The sequence below is a fragment of the Hesperophylax consimilis genome, chromosome 10 (genome assembly GCF_061612785.1).
Source record: "Hesperophylax consimilis isolate HC1 chromosome 10, BYU_Hcon_1.0, whole genome shotgun sequence".
Taxonomy (NCBI): domain Eukaryota; kingdom Metazoa; phylum Arthropoda; class Insecta; order Trichoptera; family Limnephilidae; genus Hesperophylax; species Hesperophylax consimilis.
This window is the reverse complement of record NC_142845.1, coordinates 27,207,427-27,230,904: the sequence shown is the minus strand read 5'-3', so window position 1 is coordinate 27,230,904 and position 23,478 is coordinate 27,207,427. Positions and strand designations below refer to the sequence as shown.

General features: G+C 33.2%; 1 protein-coding gene across 2 annotated transcripts in view; it reads right to left on the bottom strand.

Moving 5' to 3' along the window:
• Window positions 1-23,478, bottom strand: part of LOC149420560 (uncharacterized) — a 289,868-nt gene that overhangs the window by 106,848 nt on the left and 159,542 nt on the right. For both annotated transcript variants that reach the window (XM_089636786.1, XM_089636787.1), the window contains exon 4: window positions 16,667-16,787. In XM_089636786.1, the coding sequence (XP_089492912.1) occupies window positions 16,667-16,787 (121 nt within the window). The remainder of the gene's footprint in view (window positions 1-16,666; window positions 16,788-23,478) is intronic.

The window sequence follows — 23,478 nt, the reverse complement described above, 5'->3', positions numbered from 1 at the left end:
TTTCCTGAAAAACGTGTTCCGGGTAAAGGAGGCTTGCTATCCGGTTCCGCCCAATCTAATATTCCAGGAACGGAAATATTCATCGGATTACGCCAAGCTTTATCCCGCGGCGACCTTAAGAGAAATTACAAATGATAAACACAACAAATAACAAGTAAATATTTTTTTCTGAGGGCGGGTATTATAATATGCGAATAAGGTTGCCGAAGAAAAACTCTTAATGTAGAGATATTTATGCATTATTTACTTTCGAAGATCTAAACCTATGTATAAATTCATTATTAGCTATTAAATCTATAAATACTTTAGCGCAAATAATATAGTACATAACGTCAAACAGAGAAAAATAAGTATTACTATTTTAAATAATCTCTTCGCATTATTAAAATCTTGTTAGCAACGGGATTGCAGGCCGTTTCCTGATAATCTTTTTTAAAAGTAGGTAAATTCCTAATATATCCTGCACTTGCCTTAATAAATAAATAACTATTATTATTTATTAACGATAAACTAACGTTTATAAGACAAGGTTTTATGTATAGCATAAAATTTCGGATGACTAATTATTGCTTATAAATAATAATTAACCACCACAACACGGGCATGTGCCTAACTTGGTGGTCTTATACCCATAAAATGTTATAACCAAGTACACTGAATAAATATAATATAAACAATGATATAATTATGGTGATCAATGGTGGAGTGGGTTAATACCTTTTTTAAAAAAATTTTTCCAATCTCATTCTTCCCCATCATTTATTTACATACGTATGTAAGATTTTTATTTTTTATTTTTTTCCCTTTACACACGAGTTTTAGACTCTTGTAAAGGTAAACATGTTAATTTTTATTGAAATATGTTCTTACTATGTAAATTTAAATAATTATACTGTATTTTATAAAATAAAAATAAAATATATTTAAAAAAATAAAAAATAAAATTTAAAAAAAAATATATAAATATATGCATATATACATAGTGATAATACATTCGTATTTTACTAAAAGTTTATCAGGAAACCGATCAATTAATTCTTTAGGGGCCTGAAATATCGTTTTAAACAGGATTACGAATAATTTAAAGAGATTCTCAATAAATTAGCAATACTCGTTTCGTGCATATGCTATATTTGCGGCACATTTCAGAGTGGTATATTTTCTCATCCTCGTGAAAAAACTCCATTCTGAATGCTTAAAATGGATTTATCCGTGTTAGGTGATCAGGTCTGATTATCGAGGTACTTCACAACCTTCCTCTATCTCATATTTTCTTTAAATTTTAAACATTTCTCAAATGTGGATGTTATAATTCAACTTGTTCCGGACAGTTGAGAGCAGTAGGAACTACTAAGCGGTATTCAAATAAAAAAAATAACAAAGTGTTTATCACATTCTTTCGCAAGAAACAATATGACTTGACCATAGACGAATAATTTGTGACAGGTACTACAAGGTTACTTCGAGCAAATGAATGTTAATTGCTAACCAGGTAGCGATTCTATTAAACGTTCTCTCTGTTTCAATGTATTCATTTAAGTCGTACACAAACACCCGAACCAACGCCTTTTCATGCTCGCTTTGGGTAAACGTACAAGTGTTACGTTTTTGAGGTCGTATTAATTTGTTTCTGGGTTGATTTAGGTCTAATATTCTACAATGGGAATGCTTTGAGCCAAGGAAATTGTTTAACGTTGAAAATCAATGGTACATCTGTTAGGTAAATTGTTTTTACAATAAATTCATCAAAAGTAACAAAGAAAAAAAAGCAATATTTTTATCAGACTAAGTTACACCCTACCATTTCAAAGTACAAACGATTTCAATGAGCATTATTTTTTTCTAACAGGGGAGTATGTTGGTACTCGTTGTTGGTAATGTTTCAATGATTAGTAAAGGAATACTTTTGTATGTGATACCTAGAAAGAATTTCCCCATCTGTATAGTTAAAAATCACTGTAAGGAGCTTTCTCGAAGTAAATAGCATAGGTGGAAGATACTTTTAGTATCGCCCAGGTGAGAGACAGTGGCGGCTCGTGACTTTTGGGTGTACTAGACTGCTAATATTACAAAAATGGCATTATTGACGTTGTTGTAGCTGAAAACGATTTTTATTTTATTTCGAAATTTAGACTTTTTGTTTGAATTTTTCAGGAAATTTCAGTTTGGTCGTGCGCCGCCTGAGAAACCACAATTCAAAATCTAAACCGCGCTTAAAACGGCTTTAGTCGTGTTTTTGTTGTGAAAGAATATCTCAACCATGAATATTGAATATGCAATGTGTCTTCGTAGTGTAATAAACTGTACTGTATATTTTACAATTAGTTAATTAACTCTTGGGAGAACAATGCAATGAAAATGTTTTATTTGACTTATACTCTACTATTAGATTCTTTACTGTGAAATCAGTTAATTAACTCTTGAGAGAACATTGCAATGAAAATGTTTTCCTTATTTTTTTCATGTATTGTATACTGTACAATTAGTGTTTAAAATCTTGGGAGAACAATGCAATGAAAATGTTTTATTTAACGTATATTTTTTTTATTCAAAATAAGCTTTTCTCTTAAATCCAAAGGCCGCCTACCTTACTGCTACTTATTTCAACCAAATGGGCAAAGCTTTGATTTCCAAAGATAAATAACGAAGGTTGAATATTTGAAAGGAAAGCTTTGTCACACCAATGAGTCAAATAATCCAGAGTGTGAAAACAAACGAGGATATCCAACAATACTCGCATTGTTCATCAAGTCACAAAGCGGTCAATGAGACATGCTGAAAGGTAAATTCCAGCAAGCAAAATACCGAGAAATATTCTAAAGCAGAAATACCTCCATTTTTTATTATTGACACAATAACATTCTAACACCTCAGTTGGTACTTTGCCCGTGCTGAGGCCCCCATTTTACAATTTAATAAACCGGCCACTTCTTATTTTACAAGCAATAATTATTAGCCTGAAACACTCATCCACATTGAAAAATCTCCTGATAAAAGATACATGACGCCTACGGCCACTTCTTGATTAAGTTTTATTAAATACGTAGTAACATCGGAACACGTGTTCATACACCTGGGTTTGTTTTAATAATATGTATTTACTAAGCCAACGTAGAGAATGAAATGCGAGAATATTAGGATTTTTATGAATACGTGTTCCAACATCGTGACAATCATATAATTGGTGTTTTGCTAATAGTGTTTTATTCAAGTAAGCCTTGATGAAGTGAGCACTGTACGAAAAATTTCGGTTGCAACTAAACAATTTAATGACTGTGCGAGTATTTGTTTTATCGGTAGGTCACATCACATGATGTTGCGAAACTGCGACACCACTGTATGAGTTAGTTTTAAAAGGTTCTGCTGGGATAAGTCGTATGCAACACACTAGAAGGACCAGTCCCAAAACTATGTCAACTGCAATTATGTTACTTGAGATAATTAAATTTATATGCACCCGCTAAACTCGATGACAGTTTTCCTCGATGTTTTATATTTGGGCTTCAGGAACATAATATAAGTCCAGATTGGAGTACAGGGGAAAAGGGCCACAAAATATGCCAGCTTACAGATGGATTGCTAGTTATTTGTTAAATTTACAAAATTTAATTTAACTCCTCTATATTACACATTAATCCTCCCTATCTGCGGTATTACTTTACACTTAAATAATAATCCGTAGTCTCCAGTAATTCAAACATTCGTCCGTTCCGTCCGAGGCATCAATTTACACATAAATTATAATCCGTGATCTCTAGTAATTCAATCATCCATCCGTCCCGTCCGTTCCGTCCTTCCCTGTAGAGGAAATTAAGTGTGTGCACCTTATTTTCATTTGAATCAACAATATTAAATGAGACTAGCAGTTAAAAACTTGCTTTTTCTGCGGGCGGCACTTGGTTGGGCTTCGCCCATTTTAAGTGATACTAACAACAGTTACATTTAAAAGATAGATATTAGGTCATTCCCAGAGAGAGGGTGAGTATATATTGCTAAAACACGAAACAGGAAGGAGTTAATGAATAATAACATGTTAAATTTAGGCATAATAAGAATGACAGTTGTTTGAATAAATGAAATTTTACGTATTTGTGATGGATTATTTCAAATTAAACACTATTATTGACTACATGTCTACAACTGATATTAACTGTTATCTTAGGTACCTAATATAATTAGCTCATAGGAGACTTGCATTGCTTAAATATGTGTTACAACCGTCAATGTCTATAAGATGAATCAATATCGTTTAGTTTGTCACAATTAAAGATAGTTATAACAAAGTTGACTTAAATAATAGATTATTACATATTGATTAATTGTACCCGTGTTTATGAATAAAATGAGGGTAATTGTGCGATGAGATTGGCAGTCGGTTTAATTAAAAGGTGTTAATTTTACTCCAACTGGTGGTTATTCTTTACCTACAACTGTTACTGTATCTAATAAAGTTTAAAGTCAGATTATATATACACCTTCATCAGGAGAGTAAAAATCTATATATAAAGGTAGATTATTACAATATAGCGACCCTGAGGTGATATCTCACAAAAGCGGCGCTATGCAAATTGTCCAATAAATAAATAAATATAATGCTTACATTTTATTGTGTATACACCGAAGTCAAAAATTAAATATAGATTGCAATTGGAAAGAAGAAGTGGAAGGAGGGCGGAGGGGTAAGAGTAGGCTGGGTTTATAAGAATTAGGAATTACAATATCGTAAGACGGGAAAGACCAGTTAGGTGGGAAAATATTAAAAAGAGAGTTTATAAAATAATCTTGTTACTTATCTAAATACTTTTATACTAACATGTTTCCTAATTTCTAAAATTTCTAAATTATTTATTTGCGATGCTTTATATCCCGTGTGAAGTATTTTAAGACCTGAAAAAAAACAAATAGCATATCACCATAAAACAATATATTCATAAGACAAATAGCATTAAATAACGGTTATTCTAATAAATTGATAGTTGAAATACTAAATAACAAAATTAAATATATTCTCTTCAAACGGTATTTCTAAAGATAGAAATAAACAATGGCGCAGAATTCTGTTTGTGGATAACGATACTTCTAAAATTATATATAAAAACAATCCTGGCACTATTCAACTGGCGTTTTATACTAATAACAATGAAAAAATATATTCTTAATAATAAAGATCAAACAAAAAAATCAGGAGTTTAAAAACTCAATTGGGATGATTGTAATTTCTTTTACAAAGGTAGAACCAATAGAAACTTTTAAGTCAGAACTAAAGAATATCTCAGGGCTCTAAATGGAAATAGTGAATCTGAGTTTGCAAATCATCTTTTGAATAATGATCACACTTTCGATAAAAATTCAGGTCTTAAAATACTTCACTCAGGAAATAAAGCATCGCAAATAAATAATTTTGAAATTTTAGAAATTAGAAAACATGTCAATTTAAAATCAGATATAATTAATAAGCAAAAAAATTATAAATAATAATGAAAAATGCCATTATAAAGTGATAAGCTTCCAGAAGAAATCTTCTTATTAAACGCTTGTTAATTGTAAAGTAGTCAAGTATTGTAAGCTGTATATTTAAATATTCGCGCCAGTCATTTGGTTCGTTTTTATACCGCCGGAGGTGCGCTCTGTCAGCCATCTATAGCCGTGCGTATCGGCCATATTGAAGGAACGCGTGATTTTTTATAAACGTCAAATATAATCAGGTAACTGTGGATAATTTTCATTGTAATTTTTCATAATCCAATGGATTATAAATTTTCCAAAACATATTTTCTTCGATATTATCCAAAAATGATATGAACAGAAACAATGGTATTGAAGAAATCTGGTGATCCATAGACATATGAATATTAGTAGACCTGCCCTAAGTGATAAAAAGCGTATTATTCCCCACTCCCCATACCGGTTCCATTGGAGCCGGCTGGGCTCGCGTATGGCTTCCCGTGAATCTTGAGAATGTTACGTCATCATTCTTGTTCGAACTAGCGTCGAGCTATGGTCGAGGCATTTTATGAAATAACACGGCAGAATAGTGGCTTGTGCTATGAAAACTTGTAAAAATAGATGTGAAAAAGAGAATAATCCTAATTTTCGTATTACATTCCATAGGTAAGCATTATTTTACTTTATTTTAAGCTTATTTACATCGTATAATATGGATCAGTTTTAGAAACATATACTATCACATCACAATTTAGCGATTCTCAAGTGTGCTCATCGTTGTTTACTGGGGTAAGTAAATTATGTAACATTTGTAAAAGTGTCTTAACTAAATACTCATACTCGCAAATTTGTTCATAACGTGGCGAGTAATATGCGCTCCCATGTAAAAATGTCTATTCATTCAAAAGCAGATTTTACTTTTAAGAACTAAATGGTGATATTATAATGCGAGATGCCTATATACTGTCAGATTGATTTATTGACGAATCACAGTCAGCTTTACCCCCTTCGTTCTTCAACAGTTGATTTTACCCCTCACCTTTAATTTCTAGTCTATATATTCATATGTCTGTGTGGTGATCCTATTTTAGTATGAAATCGGGTCTTAATTTTCAAGTTAGCGGAATTCACACAAAACAGTCAATTTAAATTTGACCAATCAGAGGGCCTACATCGTTCAGACGATCGCGTTATAATACTATCAGATATCAACGAAAAAGACGAATTTCAATCAATTAAATTTTTCTTATAGAAACTTTTTAACTCGCAAAAATTGGTCCAATTGTGGGGTTTATGTATTTGCGTTAGATGACGTCACAGTATTCAGTAAATCAAAATATTACTCCCTGAAATTCCCCATAATAACAGGTTCTTAAAATCTCAAACGCTTTTCACAATATTATGTCCCTCTGTGTCAAACTGGCACTATGGAAATTAGCCGAGTAAGTAAACAAATTGTGATTGCTTAGCAATCCAAGTAATATACAAAATGCTCAGAGTGCCTTACAAAGCCGAGAACTCGAAATAATGACGAACCATTTCACCGTCAAAATCTTTGAATAAACGAATCATAATTTATCTTTCAAATTGATATTTGAGATTCTCGAGGCGCCTGAAATAAAGTAGGAAATATAATGAATTTTATAAATCACTTTGACATTTTTTCAATAACTTCAGAAAAATCCATTGTTGTCGACCCCCCTCATCAACAACAACCTTATAATTTATAGATTATTATTTGGGACGCGATACTTTTCAAAATGAATTCTTTTGAATTTGATGCTGCCGGCCATTTATCAGAAAAGCGTCAAAGAGAAAGATGGCTAGTATTATTCTTTCATGAAAATTTACTGTTCATAAATTTTAATGGATATTTTTCAGTTATTTGATCTGGCTCATCAGAGAGTCTTACTTTTATTATGAAGATAAATGGTGTGAGATATAGTTCCGTATAATCAGGTCCGGATATCTAAGATCGTTTAACTTCAAAACATTTGGCATAGCCGGATGTATTCACAATAAAAAAGGGCACCATAAGAGTTTTGTAGGATTGTGATTATCACTAATTTAAATGGGTTGTTGGTTGAATGATTCTGTGGTTCTCCAATCCGCAGAATCTAAGGTTGCGTGATTACTCTCGGTGTGTAAAAATGAGATTTTGGATATTTTTTAAATTTAGTTTTTATTTAACCTTACCTAACCAAGCTCACGTTAAAATAATTTTATGAACAAAACAGATCGCGTGCGTTAGAGGAGCTTTAGGGCTTAACCGGGGGCTAGATCACTGGAGAAAGAAAGAATTATTTGCCGCGCGAGGTATCGCGCGCAGGCTTACAGTGATACCAGTCTCACATTTAGGTAAAAGTAATGTTATTATTTTCAGGAGATGTAAACTACCCTACAGACTAATTATTTTAAGATCATGACCCCAGAATGGTCACAAAATCATTATTTTTGTAGATTATTATAGTTAAACGCAATATAAGTAAAATGAAAGTAAATAAGGGAACAGTGAATTTTAAAAAAAAAGTAAAATTATCGTATGAAAGATTAACAGATCGTGGATTTTAATTTTATTACTTTATCGTGCCAATATTAATAAATCGATTGAGAAAATTTTTAAGAAACCGACAACTTGCTTTAAACGCCTTTGACGTCATCCTATCCTAATCGCGATTCCATGCAGATCAGATTGACAACCAAATGACGTCATCTGAACCTAAATTCTATGGTTCCAATTCAAGTTTTTGATGAAAAGGGCTACTTTGTCGTTCCCTTTAATCCTTTCATTATGTAAAAAAAACCTTAAACAAAGCTTTATATAAATATTATGACATGAAAAAACTGGGATTCAAATTAGACGATGCATTTTTTCTATACATACGTAAGATTGGCGGGTAACCGGGGCGTGGCTTTGATTTTTATATAAATCTAGTCTTATATTTTTATATATGTTTCGTCATCCAAAATTGATGAAATCTTGCACATTTGACCTTCAAAACAAGAGGAAGATCACTGTCTACATTAGATATCTCAAAACAGCCCGGGCAACGCTGACTCACAGATGACTGAATTTCTTCATCCATTGGAGAGTGTAGGTTAGTAAAAAGCATAATATGAGGGTCAACAACATATGTGGGTCAACATAAGATGTGGGTAAACATAATATGTGGGTCAACATAATATGTGGGTCAACATAATATGTGGGTCAACATAACATGTGGGTAAACATAATATGTAGGTCAACATAATATGTGGTTCAATGTAATATGAGGGTCAACGTAATATGTGGATCAACATAACATGTGGGTAAAAATAATATTGGTTGAATGATGATAAACCTAATTAATTATTGTTCATATATTGTCTCTGTTCTAGCTGAAAACGGTAACGAACTTGTTGTCTCTATTGTTTGTTTTACCAAAACATTCTCTTTTTTTAAGTAATGCCTTCTAAATTCAATTATGTGTACATTTAAATGCAATTTTACGATTTCGTTTTATTAGTGCTTTTGTTTTTGGAAGCTTTTATCTACCATATGTTTACTAGTGCTAGATATTTGTGGACTCAAGTCAGTAAAAATATGATGACTCTTCAGATTCAATAGAAATTTTGAATATTGTTTTTATTGCATTGGGTGATTTGTGGTTATTTAAATAACACAATTAAAAACTTAGCTAGTTTTCCAAACCCTTCAGGAATGTTCTCATTTATACTAACTTAATCGAGATCTTCAAGCCTATTTGCCAAATTAATACGGTGTTATCGGACGGCAACTACTAATACAAAAAAATGGTTTAAAAAGCTTCCTTTACCATGGTACTAAACTCTACAACCAAATCACACTCTAATTTAGAAATCACAATAATTTTATAACGTTAAATCTCAAATAAAAAGATGGATGTTAAACATAGGGAGATCCGAAGTGGAAATATATACTGATACCAAAAACAGACCGAAACCGAAAACACTCAACTGCACTATAAAATCATCATGTTGATGTTACATATTTACAATTACAGAAAAAAAACTCAACTTAATATATTTATTATTACTTCATATTATTACATTTTGATAATATGAAAATGATATACTCAGTAAGGGGAAATCCCACATTTGAAAAATGATTAAAAAACATACACATCAAAACGCTCCTGACGTCGTATGCCGATTGCAATGCCATTGCAGAAAATGTTTTGAGGATTAATAATTTCTATTGTGACGTCATCTGATTCCAAATTGTATTAAGCACTCACTTAAAATTGGACAGATGCTTACGAAATTCAAATTTTTCAATAAACATTTTACTGTATTATATGAAATCGAGATTTAAATACAGAAAAAAATGTAGCATTCAAATTACTCATTGAATATTGCAAAAAAAACTATTAGGACTTCCTAAAAAAATGAGCTTCATAAAAGGTATTCGAAATTAAAATCAGAAATTTGAATACCAGTCATGAAAGAAAAAGCCTTTTAAATCAGCCAACCAAAGAGACCGTCTATGATTTTATATTACTGAGAAAACGCAAACACGAAAAACCTTTAAAACCTCACCAATCCAGTTTGATTTAAACATAAGAATATTCAGAAATCGTTTATATTCCATTGGACAAATGGCAATGAAGGGATCAAAAGGTTCTCTTTTCAACCCTCGGAGCCTTTTTGTCAGCAGCAGGCCAAGGGTTGTGAGTTGAAATAATGCAGATTGGCATCCCCTAAATACACCTCTCGGCTTTTAATTAAATTATAGCTAAGTATTTTTTGGGGGAGGAAAATTATAATTCGGAAGGAAAGGGTATTCGTGAAATATCTTAATTATAAAGCAGAACGAAGGGTCGCGGCTTCACATACCGACACGCGTAGTTAATTTTATTTAAATATTATCTGTTAATTCAAACATTGACGACCTTCGTGCTCGAGGGGTAAGTCTCCTGACTAGCAAATCCCAGTGTGCCCAATTAAATTTTATTTCATTAATTTGAGTTTTTTAGTACATTTGCGGCACGTTCCAGAGTGAAAGATACACTCAGAATTGCCCTAGTGTAAGACCACCATTCGGAATTTAAACGATGCTTGAAATAGATTTGGCCCTGTTTGGTGATCAAATCTGATTAGCCTTGTACTTCCTCACCTTCTTCATCTCCATCTACTTCCCCTTACCACTATCTCCAGCCTCACAACATGCTTAATTGGGGATGTCGCAGAATCACTGGCTCCAGGCGATTAAGAGCAGTTGAGACTCTTGTGCAGCTTACATTAAAAAATACATATAAGAACCATAAACAAGCTAACCATAACCAAGCTCTGGTGACCACCCCAAGATATTCGCACTATCGCCCTGGTGAATGACCACCAGAATTGAAATGATTTCAGCCGTTTTTGGTGACCAATTTTGAACAGACTTTCTCTTCTACGTCTCCTTCCCTTACACCATTATATCATCGACATCGGTCAATTGGGAGAAGTTGTGACTCTTATGCAGATTATTTAAGCTATGCCGTAATATTTACAATTGTGTTTCAATTTTGAAATATCTATTTAACTTTAATCAATAAGTTTTCATACCGAAGACGTTGTCATATTAAGTTTTATTTTCTACTTGTTTACTCAAATACATAAAAAAAAACATTGCAGTATCACAGTGCTTCTGATGTTTTCTTTGATAGCTCAGTGATTTAGAGAAGTAATAAACAAATATTTAACAGTGAAATTATTTATAGTAAATTTATCATCGAAATTCCTATTTGAAAAATACAAAAAATTTCATCTCAAAATCGCTTTAAAATTCTCTCAAAACTCCATGAATGATTACAAGTTCTATTTTGCTTTTAGTTAAAGCACTATGTTAACGGTTTTTGGCTCTGATGATTTTATATTCGTGTGGTGCATTAAAGCAATCTACATCCAATTCCGTGGGCGTTGTATTTCATATTTGTGGAATACTATCTGGGCTCTCTCTCTCTACTGCAGCGCTTTGGTCATGTTTTTCACTGGCCACATTCACAACTTTTCTCCTGAGGTAGTGGATCTCCATAGTTAGAGTTTCATCTGGTATCAAAGGATCAATTTACGAAATATGGGAGCTTTTAGCGTAAAATGCGAAGATACATACACTATGAACCTAATCCTATGCACGTAACAACAACTTGTATGAGAGACACAGTAAGATAGAGAGGACAATGTAGGTATTTCTTTATTTATTCAAACGCCATAAAAGTGCTTTTACAATACAGTGATAATCGAATTACAAGCGTACAGTTGTAAACAAGATAATAATGGCAATAAATTAAAGAACAATTAATGTGTACACAAAAACACTTTTGCAAGTGATGCAGTTAACAATATGAGTGCAGTAAGACAAAGCGTAATTGAAAAGAAATATATACCGGTGTAACAATAGTTGAACTAATTGCTTGTATGAGAAATGTCATAAGTCGCAGTATGAGGTGTCTATGATAATAGTCAGTAGTGAGTTTATTGTTACTCACAAAATTAATTGTACTTGGAATAGCTGAGTAGGCATAGCAACTTGGCATTAACAATTATTCAGGGCTGTCAGCAATTCAATGATACTTATGGATAAGAAATAATATTTTTTAATAAAATAATACATATGTTAGTTGACACTGTAAGATATCTGAATTAAATAGTTGAGATGTAGTAAAATATGATATAGGAGCCACGCAGAAGAATATTATCTTTCCTGACATTGATTATTGTGATTGAGGTATAATATTATAGCCTTCTTATAACTGTATTCTAAAAACTGCCAACTGCATGCAATCTAGGTATAAGCGAGTTACTAGGTAAAGTAATAAGAGAGTGTAACGTTTTTCAGTTTCTCTTTACCATCATCTTCCGATTGAAATCATAAACGGGTAAAGCCATCACACTCGTACAAAAGGAAAAGAAAGTGCACATACAATATAATACCCCTTAATACCCTAAAGTTATCCCAGAATCTTAACGACGTAAGTGAAGCAGCCATGCACAAAAATATGCGATGCGTGGCCCTGTGTATTGGACACACCTAAGGTTGAATTTTCCAAATCAAATCAATAAAATAAAGTGGGATTCTTAACGACATAAGTGATGAATAATATTCGGCGCGCGGAGCAGCGTAATAAATGGACCTACGGTCGACTTTGCCTTACTTTGCCTAAAAAAATCAATCTTTCCGTGGGGTTTGTTTTAATTATTTCTGATAAACGTATTACTAAAATCTCAAATGTTTCTAGAGGGATCTCTCAGGAAGTTACTAATTCATTGTCTAGAAAAATAAAATCAAACCTGATAATGAAATAACGTTTTATAAAATCTTCAAACCCTTTTACATAAAATATTTTAATGGTAAGGTACTGTTTTTATTAATATTAAATATAAATGGCTTGTATCCGTAGAGATTCCTCTAGAAACATTTGAGCTATAAGTAATACGTTCATAAGAAAAAAATAAAATTTGAGCGTCGAGCAAACCCCCGTTATTAAAGTCTTCTCCTTAAGTTGTTTCCTCGTCGCTGTGAATCGTGATCAAATTTCCACTCCATTTTCCATGGTGGACCCAGTTTGGCGGGCAACATGTCCTCGTAATCTCAGACATGTATTGCAAAATACGAAGAGAATTGACAGTATGCCTTGCTGTCCATGGAATCCTGAGCATTTTTCTGCAGCACCACATTTCGAGGGGGTCTATCGGTATTATTTCGCTAGCTCTAATTGTCCATGTTTCCATACCGTATAGAAATATGTGGAAAATCAGCGCCCGGGCAAGTCTCAACGTGGTGGTCTTCGTTATGCCTCTATCACTCAATATATTCTTTGCATTTTGCTCGTGGCGTCTCACTTCTAATTCGGTGTGAGCATTATTTGTTCTTACGAAGACTCTTGCCCTGTCGGTCAACATTTTAGAAAACACAATCAAAACGAAATATAATTTCGCTAATTATTTCTACCTCAAATACGGCTATTTGATAATAAAAATAGGTATCATAAGATTTCATAGAATAAAATCATGGGAGGTAAAGTTTTGATACAGGCTTTAAATCTTTTGCTACGCTTCAGGATTTAAGATTAATAACGTTGGTTCGGGGTTAAGACATAAACCCTTATCTGTGATATTTCAGAAGTGCTTAAAGGATTAACGTTTGCCACTCTCAAGGTTCATAGTTAAAAAAAACGATTAAAGGAGTAGAGAGGGAAAGAGATGGAGAACCGGATTTTTGGGAGTACCTGGATAATCACTTTTTTTAATGTTTAACCGTACAAGAGTCCCAACTGCTCCCAACCGTCTGGAGCCAGTAAGACTATGGCATCCCCAATTAGGCATGTTGTGATGCTGAAGAGGATGGGAAAGAGATGGGAGAGAAGAAGGCGGGGAAGTACCTGGCTATTCAGATCTGGTCAACAAACATGTCCAGAGACATTTCAAGCATCGTTTCAAATCTGAATGCTGTTCTTACCCCAGTGCGATACTGAGAGTATCTTCCACTCTGGAACGTGCAGAAAATATACTATTTATTATTTTTATTGAGTAAATTGTGAAATAACACAAATTAATTAAATATAATTTACTTGCGCACGCCAGGATTTGAACCTGTGACGTATGGTTTGCTAGTCGAGTGTGATACTGAGAGTATCTTCCACTATGGAACGTGCCACAAATTTACAATTTATTTTATTTTAAATGAGTATGTAGTGAAATAACACAAATTAATCAAATAACGAACAAAAAAATTGTTCAATCAGTAATCTGAACCCGCGATCACTATCTTGCTAGTCGAGAGCCTTACTCCACGACCTTGGAGGCCCTCACGAAACAAGGCAAAACAGGCTCCCTCTAACCCAAAACAACTCCAACTAACTAGATTAATCTTAATTCCTTGAAATTTTTAAGTATGTTATTTTAAGTAAGGTTTTAAGGCTAGTTTTTTAAATTAATTTGTATCATTTTTCATGTTCTAATTGTTATAGAACTGCTTCTACATAGGCTCCAATGTGATGCGCGTTGCAAGTAAAAATATTATAGAACCTACTAGTAACTGCCGCTACAGTATAAATAATAATTACCATACCATAGTCCGTATGCAGGTATACGTAGCGAAACATTGCACAAATTTGTCCACATTCTAATGCACGCGGCCGACCGACCCGTGAGGTAGCGGTGTAAGACCTTTCAGAACCCACCCAACAATCACAGAGCGTTTATGTCTATTACGGTTTTGATTGTTTTTAAATGACGATTTATTTATTTTATGTAGTTATAAAATAAAACCTATATATAGTCAGAATCAGCGTTTGTTGATCTTTGAATTTAAGTTTTAGTCATATAAGATTTCAATCAAGTTCCTTAATGTACAGCTATTTCTGTATTTAATTTATTGTTTAATAGGTCTAGCTTTAGCTTCGCAGTATTTAAAAAAAATCAACAATTAGAAAAGCCATTATTTGTCATTGCCATACACAAAACAAATATTTTCCAGTTTAGCAGTGAGAAAAGAATTGCTAATCACTATGATCTTGATCAAACAGTTTAAATACCGAAAGACAAGTAGACACACTTTAGACACAAGTAGACGCAGTTTTCCACATAAGTAAAATACAAAATTAGTCCTTGGGACATAGTTCAAATCTTAAGCCATAAACAGCAGAATTCTCTTACATTTTCATTGAGTAACCATAGAATTAATATTTAGTCCTCGTAAACAACATCGCTATGGAATTGAAATAAATGGAACTCATTTCCCAGACAGTTAACTTTTAACGACACATAAAACTTTGAACCCGAAGGCAGATCCCAACTTTGTATAGTATCTTATTTTATGTATAAGCGAATTTGTCAAAGTATTTATGTCAGGGCCTACTCCTTTCCCAAGGCTTATGGCACGAATCATAATGGCAACGGGACCATGAAATTAATAGACTTCGCAGGACAAGTTTTTTTTCTTCAGGACGCCAAGATAATTACATAATAGGCACATCGCCATCGGCAGATAGTGTAACATAACTAAAAACTAACTACACGAAATCTTCGAAATGTTTTTATAACCTCATTTTACAAAGTACCAATTTTATTTTATATCACACCTGACAATAATTCTTCTAATAAAAAAAATGGAATATGCAAAACAAAATGTCATGTTCAAAAATTATTCTACCACTAGAAATGTATAACTGCACTTAGAACGCGATAGTGGTTTCGATAGTTGCATCTACAGATGAGTTCGCAAATCGAATTTTAAGTTGCGTTCAAAACACAAGACTGCTTTTAAGAGAAAATCGGCATAAGAATCCACGAGCTTAAATAATCGTTACACGCGGAACAAGCCTTTTTCCTCTGAATTTTGCAGCATATGGTGTGAAACTAGAATATTAAACTCCACTCGGAACGTTTGAACGGTTTCCTTCGAAATGCGTCAGGAGATGAGTCCAAAGCCGAAATTTTATCTGTAAACGAGTCCCCAGTTTAATTGGCATTACACTCATAATTTATTATTACATGTTTAGTTTCTTATTATTTAAATAATAACGAAAACTTAACACACATTTAAAAAGTGGCATAAAGTCATGAAAAGTGATGAAACAATAATGAGGTTTCATAGGTTAGGTTTATAAGTTAGTTTTCTAAGACACTTTTTAAAGGTGTGTTGAATTTTCATTGTGTTAAGTTATCACTCGACGGTTTTTTTTATTATATCCCACTTAAACATTCAATTAAACAAAGTCTTATTTCTTAATTAATTTTTGGTGTGTAAGATAAAATTTGTGGTGTCTTAAATACATTACATTATATATTTTGGAAAATAAACCAATGTAATTTAAATTTAGTAATATTAAAAAATACGTTTTCTGATATATAATATATATAATAACGCCCTTTTGCGAACTTTTACGAAGGAATAGTTTATTTTTATACAAAACTGAATATATACTTGACTGCTTCAATTCAACAATCTTACCTGTTTTTATTTTTAAGTGATAAATTGGAGATGTCCACTGACTCGGCATAAGGATTGTAGGTAATGAGGAGAACATAAAATTATAGAAGTAAGTCCCAGAATTTGTACGCTGAAAAAAAATCCCGACTTCTAATAATTATTGGTATTGGTGGAAACATACGAAATGAAACGTAAAAGTAACGGAAATGCAACACATACAAGTCATAAAAAAAAATATACAAACTTTGGTGAAAATGCTCAGTATGTAGATATATTCCTACGTACCTGATTGCTGTTGTTGTGAAGGCGCTTGATGGCAAGGGGGTCCGAGCTACCCCCGCACCCCCTGAGGCCGCCCCCGTACCCCAGGCCGCGACGACCCCTCACGTACCGCCGCCAGGCAACCCTAAACACGACAAACACGAACTGTAAATTAGATGTTACATACATTGGGCCTTACTTATAAACGTGTTTTAAATTTTACACAATTGATACAAGACCATCAATATTGGATAAATAATTGTTTTTCAGTTGTGTAAAATTTAAAACATGGATTACGTAGTAGTGAGATTTATATATTCCTTTAGTTTACATGATACATGATGTCCGGAAACTCGTAGAATATGTGAGAAACTGGTGAGTATATATATCACATTCGGAGTCGATTTTGCGGTAAAACTTTTTTGATTTGAGCTTTCGTTTTGGTGTTAATTGGGTAAATTGTAATTTTTTACCCGGCTCCAAAATTTTTTTTCAATCCAGTTACAGACAACAATAAAAATTTTATGTATGTGTATGTATGTGACCTCACAAGAGCGAACTATTTCATGAGTTAAATACTAGGATAAAAAAAATGGTTCTTTATTACCAGGTAAGTGTTGTCATATTCCCGAGAACTTGCGTGATTATATATCTTGTTTTGAGTTAGTTAAAGATATGTACTATATTTTACACAAATAATTTTATATAGAATATTCGTATTGGCAGAGCTAACCTCGCTGAAATAAATCGGTGCCATATTCACCCACTTTACATTATAGTAAATGAACGCAGTCTGTTATACACGCTATATTCCCGAGAGCTTGTGGTAATATGACAATTGATGATATATATATCAAAATATGTAGTATTATCTATCTAGTTTTGTATTAGTTAAAGATATGTTCTATATTTTACATAAATAATTTTATATCAAATATTCGTATTGGTAGAGATAACACCGCTGAAAGAAATTGGTTTCATATTCACCCACTTTACATTATAGTACATGAACGCAGTCTGTTATACAAATTAAAACAAATCATTTCAGAAAATCTGTGAAAATTTAAAGACATCAGAGTCCATCCCTTGATAGTTTTTGGTGCTTCAGAACAAACACACCGATATTAATTTATGGATAATTATTAAGATTTTAACAAAACCACTCATTCGTATAAAATTATTTCCCCGTGCAAAACGTTTTTAAATAATTTCGTGGTAAAAAAAAAATCACAAAATCATTTCATAAGTTCAACATATTTTTCATCAAATTTCCCTATGCCAATTCTAATGATATTTATTTTTACATTGCTTTTTTCACCCTCCTCAACTAAAGTAAATTTACATTAAATGGTTCTTATTTTACTTGGCCGCGTACCAAATGGGGTTTCGAATTTTTTTATCAACTGGCTTACATAATAAATAATATTGATATTTCCTATGACGTTGGGGGATTTTTTTTAGCTAAAACGACAACCCAAATCGTGTTTACATAATGTAGGCTTACTATCCCCGGAGTAAGTCGTCGCAGCTACCGATATAACTTATGTACATACGTTAAACGTTGGTGCTCCGTGAATCAAAAACTGTTTTTTCAATCTCACGATCACCATATTTTTTCAAGTTGAACTAGTGGCATTACGATTAACGTGGAAGAAAGGAGATATCCTTAACCTTGAATTTAATAGACGTAGACGTAAATTGATCAGGATCCTTCGAGTATCAATTTGATTGGATTTTAAGTAGTTTTAATGTGAAATCGCGCAAGAGTCCCAACTGCAATCAAGCGTCTGGAGCCAGTGAGACTATAGAATGTTGTAAGGCTAAAGGTAGCGGGGAGGGGAAGAAAATCGGAAAGTGTAAGATTGGGAAGTACTGTTAGTGAAAGTGTAAGGCTGGGTGTTTAGATCTGGTTACCAAACACGGCCAAAGCCATTTAAAACAATGTTTCGATTCTGAATGGTGGTCTTACACCAGGGCGATACTGAGAGTATCTCCAACGTCCCACAAATATACTATGTATTATTTTAAATGAGTAATTTGTGAAATAATACAAATTAAACAAATAAGGTTTACTTGCGCACGCCTGGATTCAAACATGTGACCTTAAGCTTGCTAGTCGAGAGCCTTACACTTCGACCACGGAGGCCAAGTTATATTATTATTACATTTTTATTTTCAGAGTGAACTTTTATTATCGCCAAGGTGACAGACCACAAGTGAGATGTTTTAAAAGATAATTATCATAAAACTTGGCTAAATTCTATGGTACCATTTTTGTGCTTCAAGCCTGCTAAACAAAGTTTGAAAACTCGTGCTAAAATTCTTGAAAAACTCACCAGCATTTTCACTACATTTTTTATTTATTTATTTATTTATTTGTTAAGACATACACAGTACAATAAGATACAGTTAGAATTTTTTTAGTTATAACATAGTTGTAGTACCTATTACGTATGTCCATAAAATATCATTACGTAATTTCGCCTGAGATTGTTATAAAAGGAAGGAAGTGTGTGGATAGATAATAATAAATGAATTGAAAATAAGAATTATAATAAGCTCACGAATTGTAATTGACTGTTAATACATAGGAGTTTTGAAAAATGATGTGAAAATATTTTTGAAATTTGTCATGCTAAGAAATTTAATAATTTAGTTTTTTATGTTAGAAAGGAATCATGAAAGATGTCTAAATGTAGTAATTTTTCGTAATGGGTGTATGTTGTGATTGCGCGAGTAATTACCGAGTTGTTTGCTGCATTAGTATTGTTGACTTCAATATGAAATAGTGTAGTGTGCCTGGTACGCCTCGTTGGAACATTTAAACCAATGACGGATAGCAATTCGGGACTATCTATTTTATTATTTAGCAGATTATGTAGAAATAACAGGTCTGACAATGTGCGTCTTTTTTGTAAAGTTAACATATTATTTGTAGTATTGTTGTATTTATTGAGTAAATGTTTCGAAAATTTATTCTGTATACTTTCTATTAAATCTATGTATACCTTATATTGAGGATTCCATATTGTGGAAGCATACTCCAGTGGACTTCTGACCAATGAACAAAACAAAATTTTCAGAGTCTTAGCACTTTTGAAAACTTTGCATATTCTTAATAAGAAACCTAGCATTCTGTAGGATTTTGAAATAATGTGTTCAATGTGCTTGTCAAAAATTAATTTGCTATCTAAGTAAACACCTAGATCTTTACACGTAGACATAGGTTGTAAAGGTTTGTTATTCAAGTTGTATGGATAGATGATTTTGTTTTTATTTCTAGTAAATGTAATCGAGTGACACTTAGATATGTTTAAGGACAATAAATTTGATTCACAATATACGCACAAATTATCAAGATCGCTCTGCAATTCCATACAATCGGATAAACACTGTATAGCTTTATAAATTTTTATGTCATCCGCGTATAAAACAAAGTAACTATTTTTAAAGCATACGGAAATGTCATTTATATAAATATTAAATAAGAGTGGTCCAAGATGCGATCCCTGGGGCACACCTGAGATGATTTCCGTTAAGCAAGATGCAAAACCATTGACAACCGTGATTTGGTGCCGATTATTGACGTATGATGCGATCCATCTATAGAGGTCACCGTGAATTCCTAGACTTAATAACTTTTGTAAAAGAATATAATGATTAACACGGTCAAATGCTTTAGAATAATCCGTATAAATGGCATCTACCTGGCATCGCATATCCATTTGAGCATGAAGAAAATTTGTAAAAAATGCAAGATTTGAAGTTGTGGAGCGATTTTTCATGAAGCGGTGTTGATTATTTAAGAGTGAGGGTGAGATAGTAGAATATAATTGATCGTAAACAATTTTTTCCAATACTTTACTTAGTATCGGTAATTTGGATATAGGTCGATAGTTCGAGACATCATTTTTACTGCCATTTTTATATATTGGGGTAATCAGGGCTGTTTTCCATTTGTCGGGAAATGTTCCTTCGGATAGCGATAGTTTGAAAATAACAAAAATGGGGGGTGTCAATTGTTTACTACAATAATTTATGAAGATCCCTGGAAGTTGATCATCCCCTGGTCCCTTTTTGATATCAATGGACTTAAGGTATTTGAATGTGATGTCTTCATTGATCTCGATTGAGTTGATTATGCTATTTGAATTAGAGCAAAGACTGGCATTGCTTGTATGTGCAGGTTGAGCATTCGAAAATACAGATCCAAAATACTCAGAAAATAAGTTGGCTACTCCTCTACTGTCATTAGCAGTTTTTTCACCGTAAATCATATGATCAGGGATGGCAGGAGATTTTCTTTGAGAATTGACGTAGGACCAAATTTTTTTAACATTATGCTGTATACCGGATTCTATTGTAGAAATGTAGGTTTTGTAAGCTGCTGAAGCGACTGTTTTTTGCCTTTTGCGAAGCAATGAAAATGAGAAATAATCAAGGGGGTTCCGATGGCGCTTCCATTTTCTAAAGAATTTTAATTTTTCGTTTGTTATTTTTACTAAGGCTGCCTTGTACCATAGTGGGTATTTTCCAGATTTCACAACTTTCTTAGGAATAAACGCTTCGATAATCTGTTCAATTATTACATAAAACGAATTTAACGCTGTATTTACATCTGGTGCATTTATAACGGTTGACCAGTCGGTTTCTTTCAGTCTCTCATTGATCTCTGCATAATCTGCTTTATGGAATAATTTTATTGTTCGAGGAGTTGAGAGGGTTGCAGTAGTGGATGGAAATTCTAGTTATACAATCAATGATTTATGATGAGCATCTTCTTTAACTAATGGGCGGTCGGCAAGCGACACATTAACTGAAGTGTTACAAAAGAAGAGGTCCAAAATTCGACCGTATTTGTTAGGTAAATGGTTAAATTGGGTTAAATTTGCAAAAGATAAGCAGTTAAGTAACGCGAGTGCGCATTGATCTCTATTACTTGGCATTTGTTGATTATTCCATTCGATATTGGGCATGTTATAGTCGCCAATGATTAAAAACTTGTCATTGGGAAAACGGATTGTTAAGTCAGAAATAGTATTGGTATGACTAGTAAATAATGCTAATCTTTCTGATGATGTTAATTTTGGACCGACGCTAGGTAAATACACGCAGCACATATGAATATTATAACAATGACGATTCGATTTTGATGTATTGACAGTTATCCAGATATCCTCAGCGTCTTTTTTTTATATTTTTTTTTTTATAGTGAATACCTCACAAGAGTCCCAACTGCTCCCGTCTGGAGCCAGTGAGACTATGGCATCCCCAATTGGGGGATGTTGTGAGGCTGAAGGTAAGTGGGGAAGGGAAAGAGGAAGGTGGGGAAGTACCTGGCTATTCAGATCTAGTCACTAAACACGGCTAAAGCCATTTGGAGTCTGATTTCCAAGAGCGAGGGGTAACAAAAAATTCTTTTTTAATTCCTATGAGTACGCCTCCGCCAGTTGATTTGCTAGTGCGGTGTATATCCCTATCATTTCTGTAAACAGAATAGCGATTATCGAATAATTCCTCATCTCGGATACTATCAACCAACCAACTTTCGGTAATGAAGATCAAGTCATAATTATTGAGCAGTATATTTTGATGAAATTCCAGTGTTTTCGAGCGCAAACCTCTTGAATTTTGATAAAAAATTATTAATAAATCATGCATTGAGAATTTTCGGTAATTACATTATTATGTTCGGTTTCTGTAGAAAATATTTTAAGAATATTATATTCTAGAGTTATGTTATTAGTCATTAGTCCACTGGGCTTAGCAAAGCACAACATACTATTATTATCAATTACAGTGAGTGAGTATATTATAGAATTTAGTAGTGAGCAGTTAGTGTAATTATTAGCATGTAGGGTTAATGTAAAAAAGGTGATGTTGAAAAAATTATGAAAAAAAATACGAAAAAAATAGTAGTTATGAGAGGATAGGTGGTTTAACATTGCAATGGTAGTTAGATAAGGTTTTTTAGCTGTAATTCGCATGAGACGTGTATGGGTGGTGATGTTTCGTTTTTCCGTAGGTAGATTTTTGCACTTCTTATCCATAAAAACTGATAGTTGTTTTCGTTTTTAAAGGCTTTAGCGCACCTCAATGTAGATTTATTCTTCCGCGTGAGATGGTCGTTAACGAAGATCCTCTGGTCAGCTCCAACCATCCCGATGGCCTTGGTAGTGATTCCTTTTCTTTTCTTGATGGCTGCGACAAATTCGTCCTTCTTCTTGCGGGAGGTGAATTTGGCGATTATGTTACCCGGACGTCCATCTGTCGTGGCTTGTGTACGATGGCGCTTACTGATTCTGCTAACGTATTCAATGTCGCTTTGATGGAGAGGGCATCCAATGACTGTTGCGATATTCGACATCATGGTAGGTAGATTCTCGTTGGTGGTTTCAGGCATTCCATGTATTTCTATATTGTTGGATAGAAGTTCCTGGTCCCTTTCGTCGTTTCCCCTCTCTAACATGTAAACTGTTTGTTTTAATTCCGAGACCTCCATTTCCAGCTTATCAATTTTAGCTAATTTTTCGTTTATAGATTTCATATTACTTGAAAAATCTTCGATGACATTATTATTATAAATGATGAATTTTTCGAATTCCGCCATTTTACTGCTCATTTTTTCTATTTGTAGTGCCATTTTTTTTTTTTTTTTTTTTTTTTTTTTTTTTTTTTTTCATTTTTCTAATCTCAACAGTTAGGAGTACGTTGCTTTGATCTGAGGAGCAGGATTGGGTATCTAAATTGTTCAGGGTTTGGATACAATTATTGCACTTCCACGCATCCTTTTTACCTTGCGACATGCGTTTAAAAACACTTGCCGAAATATCAGC